At 42.4% G+C, this 23,496-nt stretch overlaps 1 protein-coding gene across 7 annotated transcripts in view; it reads right to left on the bottom strand.

Annotated features, from left to right (window-relative positions):
- Positions 1 to 3,606: 3,606 nt before the first annotated feature.
- Positions 3,607 to 23,496, bottom strand: part of adpgk2 (ADP-dependent glucokinase 2) — a 35,370-nt gene continuing 15,480 nt past the window's right edge. For all 7 annotated transcript variants that reach the window (XM_041176512.1, XM_041176458.1, XM_041176466.1 and 4 more), the window contains 4 exons: positions 21,472 to 21,662; positions 17,517 to 17,613; positions 16,587 to 16,723; positions 3,607 to 7,699 (listed from right to left, as the gene is read on the bottom strand). In XM_041176512.1, the coding sequence (XP_041032446.1) occupies positions 7,032 to 7,699; positions 16,587 to 16,723; positions 17,517 to 17,613; positions 21,472 to 21,662 (1,093 nt within the window). In that variant the 3' untranslated portion in view covers positions 3,607 to 7,031. The remainder of the gene's footprint in view (positions 7,700 to 16,586; positions 16,724 to 17,516; positions 17,614 to 21,471; positions 21,663 to 23,496) is intronic.

The raw sequence follows: 23,496 nt of genomic DNA on the forward strand, positions 1-23,496 counted from the left end.
TATTAACACCTTTCTCTCTGGTTTGTGTCTGCACTTTAATTTACCAAATCTTCCCAAGTTTTATCCCTTGCCCCCACTATTTACTTTAAAACCTTTTCTATTTCCCTAGTTACACGGCTTGCTAGAACACTGGTCCCAGCATGGTTCAGGTGTAACCATACCAACAGCACAGCCCCCACTTTTCCCAGTACTGGTGCCAGTGCCCCATGAACTGGAACCCATTTCTGCCACACCAGACATTGAGTCCTATTTATCCTATGCCAATTTGTGCATGGCTCAGGTAATAATCCAGAGATTACCAGTTTTGAGGTTGCTTTCTTTAATTTAGTGCCCAGCTCCTCATATCCTCTATGCAGAACCTCTTTCCTAGTCTTACCTATGTCATTGGTATATACATGAACTGGATCCTCCCCATCCCATTGCAAGTTCCCCTCCATCCCTGAGTTGTATCCTGAACCCTGGCACCAGTCAGGAAACACAGCTGTCTGGACTCTCACTCTCAACTGCAGCGAACAGTATCTATTCTTTTCCCTTCCCTCCACCCCCCCTGCCTATGCTGTTTCCTATCACTACCACATTTCTCTTCGCTCCTCCCCACTTGCTTGGCATCCTTCACAATGGTGCCATGGTTAGTCTGCTCATTCACCTTGCAGTCCTTCTCTCCATCCACACAGGTGTCAAGCACCTCCTACCCATTGCATAAAGTCAGGTGCCAAAGCTTGTCCATCACTAAATGCTGGTTCCCTTACTTGCCTGACTTGCAGTCATATCCTCCTGTCCCTGATCATTGACAAAGTCTACAGTTTTGCTTAACCTAACAGGAGCGATTGTCTCCTGGAACAAAGTGTCCAGGTAACTCTCCCCCTCCCTGATGCCCCACAATGTCTGCAACTCAGACTCCAGCTCAGCAACTCAGAGAAGTTGCCTAAGCTTTTTGCAGATATGGTTATCCGGGTTTGTGGCGCATTCCACATATTCCCAAATGCTGCAGTCAGGGCATCCACAAGCCCTGCTATTTCTGTCCAATGTTATTTATTTAGTTTATCTGTGTAAATTATTAACTAATTAAGTACTAACAAGTTGCACTCGCCCAGCTTGGAGACAAGGAAGGAAACTCGCCAACCAATGGGGCTTAAAAAACATAAGTAGAAAAAAATCACTTGTTTGTCCCACTGCCCCGAATTCCCAAATGAACCAAGTTCCCAACACCTCACTCAATCTATGGGCAGAATTTTATACTCCAAGATCAGGAGTGTTTTCCACTTTGCGGAGCATAATGACCTCTGGAGTGGTTTATGGCATCATCATGCCAGCTTCCACCTGCATTGGTTAAATATTAATTTGAAGACAATTCAACTTATTAACTACCCATCTCATTACAATAACATGGTCAGAAAGCAATAATAAACCTGAGATTTACTGCAGGTGGGGAATCCATTTTTTTTTGAGGGCAAGCTTGTTCAGGCGGGTTTAAAACTGCACCTGAGGCTGGAGTCTCAGTTTTGCAGTTGAACCTCTTGACAGCAAGGACTGCTCATTTGAGTTGATAGACGAACCTTTTGGATATTTTTCATGAGAGAACTCTCCTCTGATTCAGAGGGCTCTTTTGATGGAATATTTTCCTGTCATTACCCAGGGCTGACAGTTGAAAAAGTGTCTTAGAAAAGATGGGGATTGTTGTCTAAGTTGAAACACAGCCTCCAAAGAAGAGAGGATTAGGAGGAGGATGGCAAGAATGGAGAGAGGAAGGAGGGAACACAGAGGCTCAGGATGCTATGGTTCCTCAGGAACAGGACAGAGCAGTGCCAGGCCTAGAGGAACCCAGAAACCCTCAGCTAAGGCACAGACAAACTTATGCCAAAGGTATATAGGCAGGGATCTAGCTACCTGCAACTGACCGAGGCCATTGAGCCTTTTGTGACAATTGGGACCAAGTTCTCCTCACCATCTCAACATTTAACCTCATCAGCCACCTCCCCCCACATAACAGGAGTCTGCCTGGGCTTCCTTCTCTTCCTAGTGCTTGGTATGAGCTGGTGATGTCCATCATGTACTGCATGCAGGAAGGCACCAAGGGCAGCCTCACTGCATCTGGAGGCAGATTGTCCATTCTAGAACACTTCTCCCTTGCTCCAATGGCACAGACAACTATGCATAGCAATATGTAATAAATGGACATTTCCTCGATGACAAAAAGGCAGGAGACGTGCAGAATTTTAAAACTTCTACCATCTATGATTAGCTAAATTTTGAAATATAAAAAAAAATTGCTGGGGAACATTCAGCATGCCTGGTAGCATTTGTGGAGAGAGAAGCAGAGTTAACATTTTGAGTCCATATGACTTCTTCAGAGCTGGAGAGGTAGAAATGTAATGGGATTTGTACTATTGAAGAGAGGGATAGAGCAGGTGAAGCAAAATAGATCAGAGATAGGTGGGAGCTCAGGAAAGATTTCACAAAGGTCATGGGCACAAGGCAGACGGAGTGGTAATGATAGTGTTAAAGACTAAGGCAGGTGCCAAGAGTTGCATAAAGATCAGATAGCAGAATGTGTTAATATCAGAGCAAGGGTCAGCACTCTCTGAAAGCTAAACATAAGACCAGTCTAACTTTTTGTGTGGGGGCAGGGATAAGTCTGTTGGGGAAAAAAATAACAGCCAAGTTGTGAACATGTTGAACTCATTAAGTGTAGAAGGCTATAAAGTGCCTAATTGGCAGATGAGGTGCTGTTCCTCCAGTTTGCTTTGGGAAACTGGCAGAAATCACCTCATCTTCTGATTAGACTTTACAGCTTTCTGCACTGAGGAGTTCAACAAATTCAGACCATGAATGCTGCCCTCCATTTTGATATTCTTTTCCCCAACACCACCCCCATGTAACTTATGTTTTGTTTTCAGGCAGCCAAGGCCTTTGTTCTGCCGTTAACACATTCTGCTAACTGGCTTTCATATCAACATTAGCACCTTTCTTCATCTTTATCACCACCTTTGTCACGTATGCATGACATCTTCGTCAAATCTGAGCACCCACTATCCCCGATCTTCTATTTTATTCCACCAGCTTCACCCCCTCTTCAACCTCATACATTTCTACCCCTTCAGCTCTGAAGACTCAAAACGTTAACTGTCTCTCCACAGAAGACAAACATCCTGTTGAGTTTTTCCAGCATTTTCTGTATTACAGATTTCAAGGTAAAATTTAAAAACAGAATTAACTGACAAGACTGGAAGGTACATAATGAAGATTTATGTATAGTAGATGCGCTCGATTGATCATCTGATGGGTCACCTGACACTGTCAATTGCCTTGGGGCCCTTTAGAATGCCATTACCTTGCTCCAAGAGTCTGCAGCTTCCAAAACCAGACATCCCACCCTCCGATACTCTTTGGGCAGGATGACGGTCTGTAAAATTGCTTTTGCTGCTAATTCACCCTAATGAGCGGCATTATCAGGGACATACTGACAGCGGGCCTGGAAGTTGGAATGCCACCGACTTCTAGGTGCAGAACCCATCATAGGTGAGTGACCGTATTATTCAGCCCTACATTTCAATCAGGCTGTCTGGAGGGATGCTTTCTGGTTGAGGTAATAATTAGACAATGAAATATTCAGAATTATTTTATTGGAAACAATCAAGCACAACAGGAAAAATAACAGAAAAGAATATTTCATCTGAAAGGATAAAGCAGCTCATTACAATGGCTGACACGATAATTCAGTCTTTAGGTCATGCCACAAAAACAGCCAAATATTTAAGCAAATAGTTCAATTTCTTCATGTTCTCACCAGAAGACTATGATCCACTACAATGTACAGTATTCCATAATCTTCTGCTCATCTGTGCCTCTATTCTGAATGGTGAGGCAGTATTCCGCAAGGTCACATCTTATTGTATAAATCTGTGAATATATCAAAGCCAGCTAATGTGGCTTCACTCAATGGTTCAGAGCTCATCTGTAAGTACCCCTGGATTTATTCAAATGAGGATGATTGCCTACCACAATAGGAACTAAGCACTTTCAGGAGCCAGGATCCCTGTGTAGGTGTCACTCAAGTGAACAGGCAGTTATTACACTTGTGTACACTTGTGCAACAAGTTATTGGATAAACCCAAAATATTTATTTCACATTGTTGACAAATTAGTGCATTTCTATGGTGGTCAAAGACATCCCAAGTAGTTCAAACCAAAGTCATTTCAGCTTCAAAATTATAATAGTCAAAGTGGTCATTGAGGGCTTCATTAATCATCTGAGATATTTATACTTTGAACACATTGTTGTGTGAAGAACCCCATATAGCTGTCAGAATTGCTCACTGAAAGTAAGTTACTACAGAGAGTAAGAATAACCATAACCCAATAACATGACCTGGCAATAGATAGTTCACAATTAAATTTCAGCACTTGGATCGAAGAAAAAGTTAACTAAAATGCTTCTAAGCTTCATATTCACAGAATGGCTGAACTATGATCTTTATTGAAGGTAAAATATATTCTTTAAAAAACTGACAGTTTATTATTTGCTACTGCAAGCATTAATGATGTCTCCCTGCCAAAAGGTATAGTTACATAATTTTCTTTAAAAAAAAGTTGCATGGACTTATGAACAAATGCTGATTAAAAAAATGATCAATGCAAAACAAAAACTATCCAGTTTAGCATATTAAGTGTCAGCGTATTATCAAGTTTGTTTGCAATAACTAGCTTCAATTAAATGTAGCTCTTGACAGATTCTGGACTTACTTCAAACAATGAGGCCAAAATGCTGAGGTATTTACTCAATGTAAAGTTTATTTAATAGCAAAGCAGTCTGTTTCAGGTTGGGGGAGTGGGGGCAGGATGGAAAGAGAACAAGAAACTTTCCATATGTACTTGAGCACAGAAAACTTTGTCCAGTAGGTTAAAAATTGCAATTTTATACAAATTGTATTTAGATAGCACCTTTTAAAATACAATAAAATATCTCAAGGCACTTAATAGATTTATTAAAAATCTAGTAAATTCACTGCCATGGCAAAGTCAGTGTTGAGCTTCCAAACTTCCACAGCAACACTGGTATTACGCTGACTGTGTTTTCTAGTTGTTGCGTATTTTTCAGTTAACCTCAATTTCTTTTAGCAATTATCTCTTTGATGCTTTATTAAATCACATCTACAGCAAACACGAACAGGTTATACAAGTCCTTCAAACCTCTGCTACTGTTTCAATTAGATTGTGGTGATCAATTTTATCTGTATTTCAGTACCATTTATCTGATTGCTCCATATTCCTGTAAAGCCTCATCTAATAAAAAAAATCATACACTGTCCTGAATTTTTCAAATGACACAGCAGCCACAGCCTTGAGGGTGGGAGGAAAAGGAGCTACAGATTTCCACTACACTGTGTGGATAAAGTGCTTCCTGATTTGAGTCCTAACTGGCATAGCTCTAAATTTTAAAACTGTCCCCTTGATCTGGATTCCCCTTTAGAAGAAATTTCAACACTAATGAAACTCAGCTAAATCACTTTATTATCCTTTTATTCTTTTGCAACATTGTGAATTTAGTAATATCAGCGCGAAATACAGTTTGATTTTTGTAATTTCCTGTATAGATGCATTCACATTATCATGGTAGTTTAACACACTTTCCTTTGTTAATTTAATGATAAATTAAACTAGTATAAAACAAGGAATACTGCTTTATACTTGCACATTTTGCTACATTTAAAAAAAGACAATTCACCTCTGGTTCCTTAAATATACATAATAAAAGCAGTCAGCAAAATTCTGTTTTCTGCTGAAATTACAGGAAATTCAGCTGGAATTGTGACAGTGTCCAGCAGTTTGCAAGTTGAGTGCTAGACTCCCTATTACAGAACTCCCAGTTTAGATCAGACTTGCCATGTCATTTTAACTGAAATCTGTGGGGTTCAGAGGTGGATGTGGCCAAATGCACCACGTAGGAAGGTACCAAACCATAAACTAGAAAATACCTACCCGTAAAAATCACCGGTCATGCCAAATTAGCTTTTCTCAGCAATGGCAGAAATACCATGATAGGCTGCAGTGTTCTGAAGTGGAGATAACAGTCGGTGTTCCCACTCAATTTTGTGATTCCACAGGAATCAGGTTGATTGAAAATGTTTCAAGAAAGATGGGGTCAAACAGAACTTGACTGCCTTCCATACTTCCTCTGCCCTTGGTCAAATAGACTATCTAGGCTCACTAGGCCATTTTGATGAGGTTCCAAACAGCTGCCAGTGCTCCTGGAACTGAATCCAGCAGATCACTGGAAATAAAATAAGAAAACAGAAAAGAACCACTTGATTGATTTGGACCCAACTACTTGAGCATCTGGAAGAGTTAGCCTCATACACCTGGTAAAGTCAAAGTAGGAGCAATTAGCATATATACAACTAGGGATCCAAAGAAAACTAGACGGTGCAAAATATCCTATCAGGAGGAAAGGTTAAAGAAAAAAAAGTGGCAGAAGGCTGTATTTTCACCTGAGAACAGTCAGACTTAGTTCATAGTTTCAACTGGTCACTTTTGACAGCCATGAGGGTTTAAAATACTGACTGAAAATGAAGGTGGAATTTGTTTGTTGCACCAAGCTCTATATTCAGAACGCAGTGCAGTGGTTGGCTTGAGTGCAGAATATTCCTAAAGAAAATGGAGGAGTTGAGACCTATACAGCATACGCACTATTCAATATTTAGCCAAGAGTATGGAAGTAGTAAAAAAAAAAATATAAATCAAGGTTCTCTTACAAACACAAGGATCATGTAATTTATACAAAAATTGTGAAAAATAAACATTTAAGCATGTGTTCTTAAACAATGCCCAAAAACCTGAATTTTGATTATAAAAAGAGGCCAAAGTAAAGTATACACAGAACATTACCAATTTAAGTTTTGGGGGTGGGGGGAAGAAGAGGTGGAAGGAAGTTGTAAGCATAAAAATTTATTAAGCTCCGTCATCAAAGGAATATGCAAGGATTGAAATGTGTGCCAGTTCTACCCTCCTTCCCTTCAGATCCAGAGAAATTACTAGATCTGAAGAACCAAACTGGCTGCAGAAACATTGTCACCGCCACCCACAGTCTGATAAACCTCAGTACATACCAGCACTGGAGCAACACAGATTTCGTAGTCATACTCCTCCCAGCAAGAAACGGGCCGATTTTCTTTGAGTGGTATTTTTTTACTCCCTTGCTCACGACTTACAGAAAAAGAATCATCCATGATCAATTTGGCTTTGCTGGTATCAATGTTCGGTGAGCCACAAACATGACGATTTGCAGTCAATGAAGCTTTGGCAGTTGCTGACATGGTGTTTCTCCAAGAGGATTCTTTAGCAACAATGATTGCCTGGAAAGCAAGAGTATGAACATGCAGCCGAGTCAACCTGCGGTGTGTGCTTGTTATTCCCTGAGAATTTAAGACACGATAAACATCCCGCATTTGATCCAGTATATTTGCTACTCTTGGGTATGGGTCAGACAGGAGTGTGATGTTGGAGCCATTTAACATGCTAAGAAGATTAGGTAACTCCTGTTCGTTCATTCCTAGAGAGTCTACATGAGTGATGACGTAATTGAAAAGATTGCTCATAAGATTGCTGTCCACAAACGAGGCCATTTCAAAATGGATTCCAGTGGTGCTATCAACTGATAACATGAGATCCTGGAGCAATCTTAGCCGCTCCTCAAGTTGACCTGTAGGAAAAAATTCAAATGTTAATCACAATAATTAACTATTCTGGGAACTGTAACAGTTGTGATTAAAAATGTAGTACTGTATACACTGTATATGCACCAAATGAAGTAAAGCTATGCTAACAATCAGAAACAACCTAATCTGAATTGCAAACACCTCTCCAAAATGAAGCAGAAAAATAAAATCTTAATATATTATGAACAAAATATTGTACATTATAGAGAGTGTTAAATCCTAAACTATAACTTATTTTGCTTTGACAAACTAAAATAAGCTGCTTGTGTTTACAAGGCCATTTTCATTGCATAAGGCACAGTAATGCTGACATGCTTATCACATGATAAATATGGCCAAAAATTGAAGCAACTGAACCTTCACATCTACACCAGCTCCACCTATGGTCGGCGGGGGGGCAGGGAATAGAATTATTCAGCTTGGGGGCATCTTTGAAGGAAACTTCAATTGTACTGAAGATGCTCCTGAGTTAGTCAACATACCAGGCAAATTACTAAATTAAATGGACTGGATCCCTCAAGTAGTTTTCATTCCACCCGAGAAGCCAACCAAGGCCAGTAAACTGTGATTCATAGAAAACTCTCAAACCCAACATATTAATTAATCCTCAAAATGTAGTATTATGCCCAACAGTAGCAGATTCTTGCCTGACTTCAGTGTTAGGAATTATCCTTTGGCTTAGAGAGAAAAAAAGCCAGCCAATCATGGTATCACACTCTGCCAACGTCACAGCATGCAGGGAAAGATCATACATGGGGCTGGATTTTCTGGCTGGTTGGGGGGGTGGTGTGTGTGTGTGTGTGTGTGTGTGTGTGTGTGTGTGCGTGTGTGTGTGCGTGTGTGTGTGCGCAGAGCCGGCTCAATCGCCACCCAAGATTGGGTCTATGCCATTTTACGCAGGCAGGCCAATCAAGGCCCGTCCAGCGTGAATCGCAGCTCCCGAGAACAACAGGAGTGGGCAGGCAACAGGTCTGCAATGACCTAGGCACAGAGGTGGAACTCCAGGACATATCAAACTCAGGGTGATGACATGCTGGGAGGTGAGCTTCAATGTGTTGCGGCACTGATCAATCTACTGTCCTCTGCGCTCCACGTGCTTGTGCCTCCTTGCTATGGACAGTTAGACTGTGTGGTGTGTGATGTGATGTAGGCAGCATTGGGCCTAGGGGGGCAGTGGGGACAGGCCTAGCATTTTTGAGAGTGTTCGGCAGCAGCGAGGTGAGAAGATGCTGGAGTCCTGCAATGTACCACTCTGGTTGGGGTGGGCCAAATGGGCTGTCCGTGAAGAGAGTCCAGGTACAATTAGCACTAACATCAATGTTCTTCTCTCTTTTTCAGGAGAAGAATGCACATAATGCCATCCAGCAGGTGAGGATTGGCAGCAGCCAGAGTTAGCAATTCTCAGCCATTTGAGCAGGGAGGCCCTAGATTTGGAGAGGGGCCATGTGCCCAGGTCCACTGGTGTCAGTGAGGCTGGGGTGCCACAGACAGGTATGTTTGCCCAGTGAGGTTCTGAAACCATTGTTCTCCCAGCAGTCTTGGCAGTGCTGAATGTTCAGTGATTGAAGTTTGCAACATGGCTTGACCATTGCTTATGGAAGGATGAAGTTTGCAACATGGCTTGACCATGAGCACATAATGATAAAGGGGACAGGGATGCACTTTGTCATTGGGTTAGTTAACATGGAGACAATGTCCTTGTTCTTCCTTTCAGCATCAGCAGAGCAGGGCCAGGAGGGGCAGCAGCAGAGGCCCCCTCCCACACCCAAGGGCGCTGAAGTCTCACCATCGTCACACCATCTCCGTCAGGCAGGCACCAGCGCAGGCACTAGCATCTCAGTAGGAATTAGAACATCGGCTGGTGTCCAGGGGCACAGCAATGAGGGCACTTCATAGTCACTGGAGGAGCTGGCAGAGACAAAGTGCCCATGGCGCCAGCAGTCAGAGGACTGCAGGGGACCAGGCATATGCTCAGGTTGGTGCCTCATGTGCCTCTGGAATCACCCGCGACACAGCACGTGCAGGAAATGTGGCCAGGTGTGCAGAAGCATCTAGGGCTATGCTTGGCTTGCTGTCCATGGTGGAGTTGTCTACCTCGACTATCGCTGAAGCAATGCGCCTCATGTCCGAGTACCATGCGTCCTCCATGGAAAGAGTGGCAACTCTCGTGGAGAGGCTCCTCCAGTAGACCCATCAGGGCTTCCCAGGGATGCGCTCGGGCCAACAAGCCCTCACATCGGCATTGACCTCAACTGGTCAACAAGTTTCCCAGTTCAGTGCCCATCCATCCACAGTGAGCAGGAAGGTCCAAATCAACCTCACATCGGTACAGCAGCTGACTGTTGTCTCTGCGGGCTCCTCAGGGCGCTCTGGATGAGGGCAGCAGCTCCTCCACCTGTGACCATTGCATCTGGTCAGGCTGCAACAACTGGGGAGATGCCAGCTGTAGAACTGGCCACTCCCTCCCAGGCAGGGCCAGCACAGGCTCCATGGGCCTGAGGATGTCCGCCAAGGCTGCCTCAGCTGCCACTCCCAGCGAGAGGTCAGCACCAAGACATGGCACCCAGAAACATAAACATAAGGCACCTTAGATACACCACGGATTTATCACTGGTGCTTTTGTGCTGGCCCACAATGGAGGTTTTTATGAGTTGGTGTGAATTTTAAACACCTTTGTCATTTTGTTTCATTAAGTTTCTTGTTTGCAAAAATAAATTCAAAAAATGTCACCATGGCTGAGAGTGCCTCTTTTGTTCTGCAGGTGGATGGTATCCAATGATGTAACGAGTGCTTTGAGGGACATTCAACTTTATTAACAATGGCGTTAATTAATGTTCCTAACCAGGCAGATTATGCACTTAGGTCTCGAATATGAAGCATACAGCCCAGGAATGTCCTGGAGGTCCATATGTGGTGTGCTAGCTGAAGGTTCGTTGGATTAAAGCCTCCAGTATGACCCTGCCTCCTTGGATTATGCCTAAGTCAGCGCCTACCCCCTCAGCATTTCCCTCGGACTCACTGCTGGACTTGCGTGCAGCTGCAGCCAATGCGTCTACGTCTTCATCGTCCACAGTGTCCCCCTTTTCCAGCACAAGATTGTAGAGAGCGCAGCATGTAACCACTATCAGCGACACACGATCTGGGGAGTACTGGAGTGTGCCCCCTGAGCGGTCCAGGTATCGGAAGCGCATCTTGAGAAGACCGATGGCCCACTCCACCACAGCCCTTGCGGAGGCATGGCTCCCACTGCTCAGTTTCCGTTCTTGGATGGCGGAAAGGCGTCCTTGAGGGGTAGCCCTTGTCGCCCAGCCATCCATCCAGCCGGGCAGGAGCAATGAAGAGCCCCGGCACCTGGGATTGTCTGAGGATATAGACGGCGTGGGAGCTGCCACTTTGCAGAGTTGAAGAATCACCATCCTGTGATCGCACACTATCTGCATGTTCATGGAGTGGAAGTCCTTCCAGTTGACGCAGGCAATGGGCTCACCTGCTGGTGCCTTGATGGTCACATGTGCAGTCTATTGCACCCTGGGCATGGGAAGCCAGCAATGGCTGCGAAGCATCTGGCTTGCCGTGTCTGGCTTGCCTGGTCCCAAAAGGCAGAGGATGAAGGTCAATGCACCCGTGAACAGAGTGTCTGTAACCTGCTTGACGGAAGTGTGGACAGCTGATTGGAAACACCACAAAGATCACCCACTGAGCCCTGCAAGGAGTCAGAGGCACAGAAGTTGAGCTTCACAGCATAGAAGCTGTGACCTTCAGAGCCACTGGCATGGGGTGTCCACCAACACAGTTTGCAGAGATCTCAGGTCCAATCATCTGACAGGTATAGTTGACTGTCTCCCTTGAGGGAGACAGCTTCCTTCAGCACTGCACCTCAGACATATTGAGGTAGCTGCTTCGCCACCTGTATATCCTGGCAGCAGGATAGTGATGTCTTCTGTAGCCCCTTCTGCCTTGGACTGTCTCTTGGCCCTGACCTCCCAAAGGTGGCTCCCCTGGAGGCTGCAGGTGCACACCTGGCCTCCTCCCCCTTCTAGCTCTCCCTTCCTCCTCAGAGGAGATGCCTCCAGTGGAGAGTTCAGCTCTCATTCCCAGGCCAAGGGAAGGCTTCCTGAAACATGCAGGCCCAGAAAAGATTCCTCACTGCAGAGTGCTGACCTGGAAGTTGAGTCCAGACCAAGCAGCTGGTATGTGTTTTGAAGTACTGCAGATCACAGAGTCAAGCATCAGAAACTTTGAATCATCAATAACAGAGCACATTTGTGACCCCACCGAGTCCTCTTATCCCAACTGTGGATGAGATTTACACAAATGTGTCCCTACCCATCTGCCTGTTGCACCGACTGGAGGATTGCATGGGCACCAAAAAATCACAGTCGATTGGAGCGTCAAGCGCCTTAAGTGACCGGTTAATTAATGGCAGGCGTGCGCATCGGAGAGCATCACGTGCCCACCCAACAAAATATTGCGATAGCGTGCGGTGACGTCGGGGTGCTTGCCCAATGTCACCATGCGTCATTTCACGCAGGTGCAGGGCCCGCCACCACCCCCCTCCAAAAAAAAAACCACCAGAAAATTTTGCCCATTAAAGTCAACATTGCAGTCTGTCACAACACTATTGTTCTGATTTTTTTTGATTGTGTGTGGAATTTTCCATTCTGGGACCAAATCCTGTGGTGAGGACAGGAAGCATTTCCCATGCTAGGAATTCGTGCCATACTGGCCTAATTAAATATGCACAGGGGTGGGGTTTTTAAACAACATATCGCGTGCAGAACAGACTGGATGGATCGCGTTCTGCCATCACATCCAGGCACCATTTTTGAAAGGTGTTGGACATAACTGACTCACCATTGAAGGTAGACCTCCAGGAGCATTGAAGTTGGAAGATGTCAGTCACTGGAGGTTGCCCCAGGCCAAGTGCCAATATGTACATGCCATGTTGGTCCAGATGTGTTCTGGACCCGTGTGATTTCTTGCTGGCAACAATGACTATCAAGCAGGTGATTCTGATTGGGCCTTCATTTGCATACCATTAATGAGATGGAAATCAGTTTCATGCCCACCTCTAGTGGGAATGGCAGCCGCCATGATGGGTTGCAGCGCATGTTCCTGCCGTCATTTTATGCTGGTGGGAAACTGACTTTTCAGCTCCTGCTGCATGTTTACCGCCCCCTGCACCACCCACCATTAAACCTGCCATGGGGGGACTGCAAAGTTCTGCCTTGTATCTAATATGCCGATATGATTGGCCAATTGAGAAACAAATTAAATCAAGTATACACACATTTATTATTACAACTAAACCATGACCAAAGCAAACAATGGAAGGAAAGATCAAAGAGATGTTTTTAGAGACACAGATTTTGAATAATCAAATTTGGAGGTCAAAAAAGTGTGAATAATCATTTTGGTAAACAGTGAGAAGAGACAGAGGAAGGGGTACAAGCAGGTGATGTCAGATGTGAAAAGTAAAAATGTCTTTTGGAGGCCAGAAAGTGGGAATTGAAACTTAGTTCATAAACCAACAGGATACCAAGGTAACACACTAAGCTTCACCATAAGTGCGCTGCCAAGGACTGTGGTGGAGTTGGGCCTAAGCATATAGTGGCTGGCAGGTATTGCATTTGTTGAACTGAAGGAAATTTTTTTTTAAACCAATTCTTAGTTGGTTGTTGACCAAGTAATTAAGCAATACAATGACAACCAAGGAGTCAAAAATAGAAGCTAAGCACATATGTAAAACTGAGAAAAAAAGAGAAAGGTTTGTGGCAGGGGTTGGGGGTAGGTGGTGGTGGAAAGAAGTGAGAGAAAGAAAAAAAAAGAGAAGCCATTTCAAGAGATGTGCTGGCTTTATGGGAATAGACAGAAATAGATTCAAGCTAGGACAGTGCCATTTGGGAAGGAGTGGTTGATTGTATCAAGCAACATGCCTTAATACAGCTACAGTCAGCATCACAAATAATCCCATAATTTGCTGTCAAAATAACAAGCACAATTAGCCTAGTTACTCATGGGCAAATGCAACAGCAACTTCAGACAAAAAAAAAACGGAAGATCCAAAATAACAAAAGTTGCTTTTAGTGATATGCCACTGTGGCATTAGCTTTGTGTAACAGCACCTCCTTGTGAGGTTCACTATTGAAAAATACTTTGAACAACGTGCAGTTGCTGTACTTGCACGGTAGACATGAACTAAACTTGTCATAGTAAGTTAGGTATATCCATATCACATCGTTAAAAAGTGCTTAGACTGATAAGTGTTAATAACTGTCCATTATTAACTTTTAAGCTTGGAGTCTGACTCCTTCAGCTTTTAATTGTTGGTGTGGATTAAAAGAAACTTATCAAACATTTTCTTTGTCTCTTTTCTCACTGCAAAAGCTCAGAAATTAAATGAGCACAGTTAAGTACAACCAACAGTAGGTACAATTTGTTAGCCAGGTACAGTGCATTCTAGCCCCAGTGCCTCAAAAAGTAGATAGGAAATAGTCAGCAAACAGCAACTCATGGACCAGGACATTACGCACTTTGGTCTTGGCATGTAGTCTTGTCAAGCTGAACAGCTTGCTATTGGCACCGGCATGCAGGTGGACATCCTTAATTGAACTCAGAAGCATACAATAGCAGCATGGAGAAAAATATGTTAAAAAGAGAGTTGGCACTAGGATACAGCCCTGCTTTACCCTCCTGCTGACCTTGAAATCCTTCAATGATGCTCCATTGTAACTGAAAACTGTGCACATTCTCATGGAAGAGGAAGTGACACCCAGGAGTTTAATTGGGTAGCCTATTTTCTGCAGCATTTCAAAGTGGCTGTCTCTGCTGACAAGGTTGAAGTCCTTGGCGAGGTTCCCATGTTGTGCCAACATAAATCATGAAACTGGATTATGTCCAAAACAGGCAAATAGTATGGAGGCCCTGAGCTGCCCAAGCATCAGGGCCCAACACCCTCTCTCAGTACTGTCCAAAGGAAAGGATCAAACCTTTTGGTACCTGTTCTGGTGCTGGAGTTACCAGAAAGCTGCCTTGATAGATTACAGATGACTAATTACAGGACTCCAATCCAGATTTTCAGTCAGGGTTTACTCCCTTAGCCTTTTTCTCTCATCAGATATTCATAAGGCAGTGGGGCTACTTATCCATAGCTAGGGTGTGGTTCATGGGCATCAGGAATAACCACATGCTGGTGGGCCTCTATGCCATGCGTCTAGGGGCTAGGCCTTCTTCGAGTCCCCTGTAGTTTAATCTGGGTCCACAAAGTACCCAGTTTATAAGTGTCACCACAGGGAGGCACTATAAAGGGCTTGCTGATGAAGAGGCTATGTATTGGCAGGAGTGACTTGTTCTCTTTTCACAATAGTTATACAGCTAGCCAGCAATGAGAGCTAAAAGCAAGAGATGACAAGCAGACTGACCACTACCTACCACACTAACACATGATGCATTGCATCAACCGGAGATGCAAAGATGCAGCATAAATGTGGTTAATGCATGCACTTGTTAAAAGCGAAACTCATAATTGCATTGACTTTCTACAGTATAACAACCTTGTTATTCCAGCATATTATTTGTAAGTACAGTTTTAGTTTGCATCTTTAAAAGCAAACAAAGTTGTAAAGATTCAAGGACCCTCACCATTACACATTGTAACTGCATCTCCAGAAAACAAACAATGAATCCTTTGATGGTTTGATCTGAGGGTTATATGTGTAAACACAACATATTGTAATAAAGCCTTCTGTTTAAGAGCATATGACTGGATTTAATAGTTATAAATTACCTTATCAAATATTTAAATTCAAGTGCACTCTGAAAGGAAAAATTAAACATATACATTAAAACCAAAACACTTGAAATAGTTTGGAAATTCTGAACACTGCATTATGGTTCCTTTGTACCTAAAATCATTTTAAATTCATTACAGCTTAGATATACCATAATTGTTATATTTCAGAAAAAGCTTTTTTTCTTTAAATTCATTTTTGAACCCAAGTGTGTTTTAGTGTTGTGCACTAAAGTAGCATATGTGGTTAGAGTGGAGGAATGTTGGTTTGAATTCCATTATCCCCATGCTTCAGAGTTCCTGGTCAAACCTTCAAGATATGGCAGAGAAGAAGACAACTACTTTCCCATTGGAAAAGGTCACAGGACAGCACCTTAAAAGTAGGCATCAGGCCGCTCTCATGCATCTTTTAGTAATCCTTCACAAAAACTTCACTAGCACATTGGAAATAGCTCATGGGCTAGGAAACCAAGGAGGTTATATGCACCAAAAAATTCCAAAAGAATGACTGTAATACCATTTAATTTTCCAATAACAGGTGCATGGAACACAAATTAAATATCCAGATTCCAGGTCAAAAAGACAAACAAAAATTAGCTTTTGAGGATGCAAATTCCCTTTGCTTCCTCTCAGCGATATATTGATGGCGGTTAACAGACACAGCAAACATCCAACTTCCAGGCTTGTGCCACTGTTACTCAGCACATAGGAAATTAGTGCCCAATCTGTATCTTCATACAGTAATATTGCTGAGAGGAGCTGAATCTACGTACAGCAAACCATGACACTGTCCCTTGATACTCACACTATATTGGGATCTGGATTAGAAATTTGATCAGTGTGGGAGCTGCAAGAAACTGAAGTAGGAGAAAGCAGTGTTGATTTTATAATCAATTATTTTTGTCAAGTATTGACATGTCAACCATTTTATTTGCTTCAGTTTCCAAAGCATCAATGCATTTCTAAAATCCTAACCTCAGTAGACTTATAACCGAAGCTGCAAAAGAGCATCTGCAACAGTCGTCTCTTTCTTAACAACTTAAATTTGACGTCACATTACACAACTGTATTCTTTTTCTCACCTGGCTTAAAGGGAAAATTATCCATCATTTGAAGCCCACTAATTATCAGTAGAGATGGTTTAAATTGCTGGAGTTGTTCCTGAAAGTCCTCGAGTGACTCCAAAATGGGATTAGATGAGTCATGGTGGACTATGAACCTAAGAGATCAAGCAGTGGACTATTTTCAGGGGTTAAAACCGTCAAGTACAGTACATTTAGCAAATTGACATTAACATGTTAAGAAGTAAACTACCACAGAAAGAAAGCACATGTGGACCACACATGAAATCACCATGTTACTTTACAGCTTTTCACCTTCACCTAAGGAAACATCATTTCTTGGTTGATGTGCTAGATTCAAAACATGCTCTAAACTGAAACACTCATTTTACACATGTACGCTGCCCTAAAGGCAGCTCTGAAACATAAATGAATCACTCTACAAGTATCCTCAGATAGTTTCATCCCATCTCTGGAGCAAAACACCGAAGTGTCTGGAACATATCATAGGGCACAGAGAAATGAAGTTTCAGACCTTCCCTACTCAGTTGTCAATTGAGCTGCACTGGAAATTCATTGAGTATGGATGCACTAAAAAGGAAAACTTTCTGGGAACTTCATGCCTTCTGTTTCTATCTAAATAAAAAGGATAGAACAATAGTTGCAAGCCATGACGGCAGCTGGCAGAAAATTATGACAGCTGCAGAGGTATCAAACTAGATTGTAAAATTATAGGGGAAAACTTAAAAATGAAAACCCAAAGATTTTAAATACCAATTTGTATGCAAATTTTTTCACAGACATTTTGTTTTACTTTGCACGAGTTGGTCTATAAAATAAGTTATGACGAATTATCAGCATGTAACCTGGCTTAATTATTTTATTAAAATTGAATGATGATTTAGTCAATAACATTAATCATTAGTTTGCACAAACTGTTACGTTACAAACCTGTTTGCTCGTCTAGACACCAGCTTCCCCCATTTGGCACCAGTTGAATACTCTAGAATTAGATGAATGTCAGTTTCATCTACTGGTTTGCTTGTAACTAGAAAGGAAGTAAAATAATTGTTTGAAGAATCTAGTATATATGTTATTTTTATTATAAAGCCATTAACTAAAACATCAATATTACAACTCTAAAAAAAATATATAGTTTATGCCAATCAAGTTAAAGATTTTAAGCTACTGATGACAATGAAACTGTTAAACATACTTTGCATGTAGAACAGAGCACACATGAGCATCAGTAGTAACAGCGCAAAAGGTATCATAGATTTTCTGAACTCCACTTCCCACTTTGAGGGCACGATCAACAGCAAAACCCTGGGACTTCAAAAATCGCTTATTAAGTTTGCAGGCTGCCATTTCTGCAACTACAGCATTGTATAAATATATTAAAATCCTGCATTGGCATTCCAACATATTGCACTGCTGCTCAATAGGACATGAAATCACAAAAGGTTAGTATACAGGTACAGCAAGTAAATAGGAAGGAAACAGAATGTTGGCCTTTATTGCAAGGGCAATGGAGTATGAAAGCAGGGAAGTATTGCTACAGTTGTACAGGGCATTGGTGTAAGAAATTGGGGTCTTTTATAAGCAGGTATTTTCTGTATTTTATAGGATTAGCTAAACAGCCTTGATTTCTCTGGAAAGAGGATTTCTAAACACTTTGACTTCTGAACAGTCTTAGTTCAGGCTGCCATGTTGACATACCTAAACTGGTAGAATGGCATCTTGTGCACTCCCTTATCTACACAAGTGTTTAGAAAGGGCCAGGATATGACCCTCAGCAAGATGTAAACTAAAAAGCTGAACCGAGCAGGGTGACACACAAGGCAGGGGACATTCCATTGGTCAGAATAGTTAGGTAGATGATTGGTAGCTTACCCAGTGTAAAAAAAGTATGTCATACTGGTGGGAGGAAAGAGGGAGGAATTGTTGGTGAGGTGGCAGTGCTCGTCATGCAGCTGCCTTCTTCAGATGGAAGATGGACAATGAGGAGGAGGAAGCCAGAGAGAAGAGCCCCCTAACACTGATTAGAGAGCAGAATGCTGTTATCACAAGCTACTGAGATCAGCATAGTCTGTGCCAACTGTCCATCCATCCTCTGGAATCAGTAAACGGCTCTCAACTGTCATGGGTTGTATACTCTTTCCTGTCTAATTAGTTAATGCATCATATCCAAACTGCTGTTTCTTAATAAACCATCTTAAAATTACTTATGGCTAGTTGACTGCCTATTTAGGTACCTGTGGCACTGAACCCTGGAATCTTACATTGGTGACACCACACCTGGATTACTGTGCACAGCTTTGGTCTCCTTACTTGAGGGATATATTTGCATCAGAAGCAGTTAAGAGAAGGTTCACCAGGCTGATTCCAGGAATGAAGGAGTTGTCTTATGAGGAAAGGTTGAGCAGTTTGGGTCCATACACAATGGAATTTAGAAAAATGAAAGGTGATCTTATTGGAACGTAGATTCTGAGGGGGCTTGACAGGATATATGGGAGGATGTTTACTCTCATGGGAGAAATCCAAAACAGGGGGCACAACTTAAAAATAAGTGGTCGCCTGTTTAAGATGAAGATGAGGGAGAATTTCTTCTCAGGGTTGTTAGTCCTGGGAATTCTCCTCCAGAGAGCAATGGAGGCTGGGTCATTGAACATATTCAAGGTCAACTTAGACAGATTTTTAAAAAAAATCAACAAGGGAGCTTTGGGGGACTGGCAAGAAAATGGAGTTAAAGCCACAATCAGATCAGGCATGATCTTATCAAACTGCGGAGCAGGCTCAATGGCCCAAATGGCCTACTCCTGCTCTTGTTTGTTTCTTATGATCTTGTAGGACCTGGAAATTTTGGAATTGACCGATTGAAATTTCAATAGGTGGAAAAGAAGGTGGGGGGAGGGAGGGGAATTAGAGTGGGATACCACCAATCACTCCCACACAACAATGTTCCCTCAAAGCTGCATGGCCAAGCAGCAACCTCAAAAAGATACCATGCAGGTCTCATTCTGTAGTAAATAACAGGTGCATGACCACAAAAATTTAAAAGAGGCTGGGCACAGCAATTAATTTTTAAAGGAACACGATGTGAGGGCATCATTATCATAATCCTGGAGTCACTGATGAATATAAGAGGAGATTAAAAAAATTAAAAAGACAAGAAAAGCTAGTACCTTATTCTGCTAAATATTAAAAATCTCTTCCCTGACAAACAGGTTAGAATTACAAGACTGAAACTAGGTTTGATTACAGTAAAACTAAGTGCACAACCATTATGCCCCATCCACTATTACAGGGTACACTATATTTCTCTAAAAAGAAAATAATGGGCAAATTGATGACTTTACATCAACTGGATAGGAACACATAACAACACTAATTTAAATTAAAACAATTCTGAAAGCGATTTATATTAAAAAAATAGTATGAATCAAGAAGTTGATACAAAATTGAAGCACCTCAAAAGGAGTAATTCATAAACCTTTGCAAATTATAGTTCAAATGCAAGGCATGTTCTTGTCCACATTGGAATACTTTGTATCAAGATAGCAATTGAGCACAAAGAAAAAAAAACACATTCATCCTACTTATTATTCTTACAAGTATTCTTCATACAAGCAAGTTACGAACAGTTTCTTAAGAGCTCTTTTTCCCCTGCTCTATGCCCAACCACAAAATTGATTTCCAGGGTTGGTCAAATGCTACAAATGGTCACTAGGGGGTATGCAAGATCAGCTCAGTGACTCATCTACCACATTTTCTTCCAGTCCAATTGAATGTACCTTATTTCAGAAGTATAGTATGTTCTAACAGCATACATGAAATTGTGAACTAGATGATAGAAAGCCAATTAGATGGACTTTGATCTTTATCATCTAGCAACTTGTGATTCCATCATTATATCCCCAACCAAAAGCACCAATAAGATCACCACCCCAGCAGCATCTGATATTCCACCAAATTACTTGATATCTCTGACTGGAGGTGCAAAGTGGTTGATCAAATTCCACTGATTTTTTTTTTCCCCTGCCCTTGCCAAGTATGCACCATTCAATCAGTGCCTTGCATGATGTCAATTTGCTCCCAAACCTTGAATCAGTTATATTCTCCTTTAACTCTTCTGCTTCATTTACCTGCACTACCCCCCCACCCACCCCACCCCACCCCCCACCACCCCCCCCCCCCCCATCTCCCACTCATTGCTATATTCAAATTTCTATTCTGCTCTCCTACATGTTACCCTGCATCAAAACATTGGTATCCAATTATTGCAAATTTGCTGCATTATGAATCAAAGGAAGACTCTGATCAGTGAAAGGCCCTCATCCTCAAAATCCTTATCGGTGTTTGCTACTACCAAATTCAACTACTTCACTGCCTTCCTGGTTGACCTCCCGCCCTCCATAAACTCCATGTTGTTCAAAACTCTGCAATTTGTGCCTTGCCTTACACCAAGATGTGCTCACATCTCACTCCTTCCTTCAATGGATCCCTATTCCAATCCATTAAAATAAAAATTGTCACTCGTGTCTACAAACCTCAAGGTCAAGCTGCACTCTTATCTTGGAGATCTCCTTCAATCTTATGACCCCTCTCAACTATTGCCCTTCTGACTATTGCTCAACCACACCATTTGTGACAGAAAACTTTAGTAGCTTAGTCTTTTGGGAATTCTCTCCATGTCTTGTTGACTCATTCTTAAAAACTTCAAAACCCATTTTGTCAATCAGCCTTTCCTACACAATCCACTTTGTCATGACAATTTTCTTACATCAGTGAGACACTTTGGGATGTTCTGTTAACTGGAGGTGCTATACCAAGCTACTCATGTAGGCTGGTGCTTCCAAGATTATGCAAGTGAATTTAAGTCAAATATTACTTTATTGGTACAGACCAGTCACATGCTCCTGAAGGACCTCAATAAGGTCAGGCGTAAGATGACTTCCCATGAGGACTTCACACCCTTCCTTGGCAAGGCGATTTGCCATGACTGGTGCATTTCCACCTAATGACCATCGTACGCGAGGGAGACCCTGAGTGGCTTTCACCAACTCACGAAACAGTGTTTCATTGGAAATAAAACGTCTGGAAAAAAAAACACAATTTTGCCATTTTTTTTAAGAATAGGATCATAGGATTTTAATAGGATGGGAGGCTGCTACTTGGCCCTTTGCACCTGTTCTGCCTCTCAAATAGTTATCCATTCAGCCTTGTTCCCCATACCTTGATCTTTAAAATATTTATCCTCTTCTGTTTTAAAAAGTATTAACATTATGCCTTCCCTCCATTTCTAGTAGGGAACATCATGATCTCGCGCTTTACATAAATGTTCTCATGACTACACCCTTTATTCATTTGCTGGCCATAAATTTGTTCTCTAGTTAGCAGCTCAAACTGTGGAAATAGTGCTGCCCCAGTTCACAAACCATTCACAATTTTGAATACCTCCATCAAATCTTCAGTTTTTTTTCTTGTTTTAATGAAAAGAGCCCCAGTTTCTCTCATCTCTTCCCATAACAAAAGCCATACATATGTCATATCATGAAAGCAAATATCACCTGAACCCTTTCCATGGTGCTAGCATACTTAGACAAAAAAAACCCCACCAATCACCTTGATTTATATAGCACCTTTAACAAGACAGAATCTAACCATCGTGCTATGATGTTTAACAGCATTACCATCACTGAATTCCCTACACTATGAACATCCTGGAGGTTGCCACTGACCAGGAACTGAACTGGACTAGCCATATAAATACTGTGCCTTCAAGAGCAGGTCGGAGGCTGGGAATCATGCGAATATTAACTCACCTCCTGACTCCACAAAGCCTGTCCACCATCTACAAGGACTAAGTCAGGAGTGTGACGGAATATTCCCCACTTGCCTGGATGAGTGCAGCTCCCACAACACTCAGGAAGCTTGACACCGTCCATGACAAAGCAGTCCGCTTGATTGGCCCCACATGCGCAAACGTTCACTCCCTCCACCACCAACACATAAGAGCAGCAGTGTGTACCATCTACAAAATGTACTGCATCCCTATTCAGGTGAATCCAGAAATTCACCAAGGCTCCTTCGACAGCACCTTGCAAACCCATGACCACTACCATCTAGAAGAACAAGGGAAGCAGATAGATGGGAACACCACCACTTGAAAGTTCCCCTCCAAGTCAGTGACCAATCTGACTTGGAAATATATTGCTGCTCCTTCACTGTTTCTGGATCAAAATCCTGGAACTCCTTTCCTAATAACACTGTGGGTGTACCTACACTACATGGACTCAGCGGTTCAAGAAGGCAGCTCACCACCACCTTCTCAAAGGCAACTAGGGATGGGCAATAAATCCTGGCCCAGCCGCAAAGCCCATCTCCTGTGAATGAATAAAAAAATCATGAGGAGGCTGATAGAGTAGCTAGGGAGAAACTGTTACGGCTCATAAAAGGATCGAGAACGAGAGGGCACAGATTTGAAGTGATTTGCAAAACAAGCAAATGTGATACTGAAAAAAAGCTTTTCCACACAAGGAGTGGTTCGACTCTGGAATGCACTGCCTGGGAGTGTGGTAGGGGCAGGTTCAATCGAGGCATTGAAGAGGCCATCAGATGATTATGTAAATAGAAACAAACAATGTACAGGGCTATGGGGAAAAGGCAAGGGAATGGCACCAAGTTATAATGCTCATTTGGAGAGCCGGTGCAAAATGACTGGACAATGGAAAGAGGTAGAGAAGTTTAAAGAGGGAATTCAAGAGCTTAGGACCTCAGCAGCTAAAAGCCATGACCAGCAATGGTAAAACAATTAAAATTGAAAACGCACAAGAGGTCAGAATCGTAACAGTGCAGATGTTGGAGGGATATAGGGCCAGAAGAGATTAGAGATAGAAAGGGGTGAGGCCATGGAGGGGTTTCAAAACAA

Source organism: Carcharodon carcharias, chromosome 2 (genome assembly GCF_017639515.1).
Source record: "Carcharodon carcharias isolate sCarCar2 chromosome 2, sCarCar2.pri, whole genome shotgun sequence".
In the NCBI taxonomy this organism is placed as follows: domain Eukaryota; kingdom Metazoa; phylum Chordata; class Chondrichthyes; order Lamniformes; family Lamnidae; genus Carcharodon; species Carcharodon carcharias.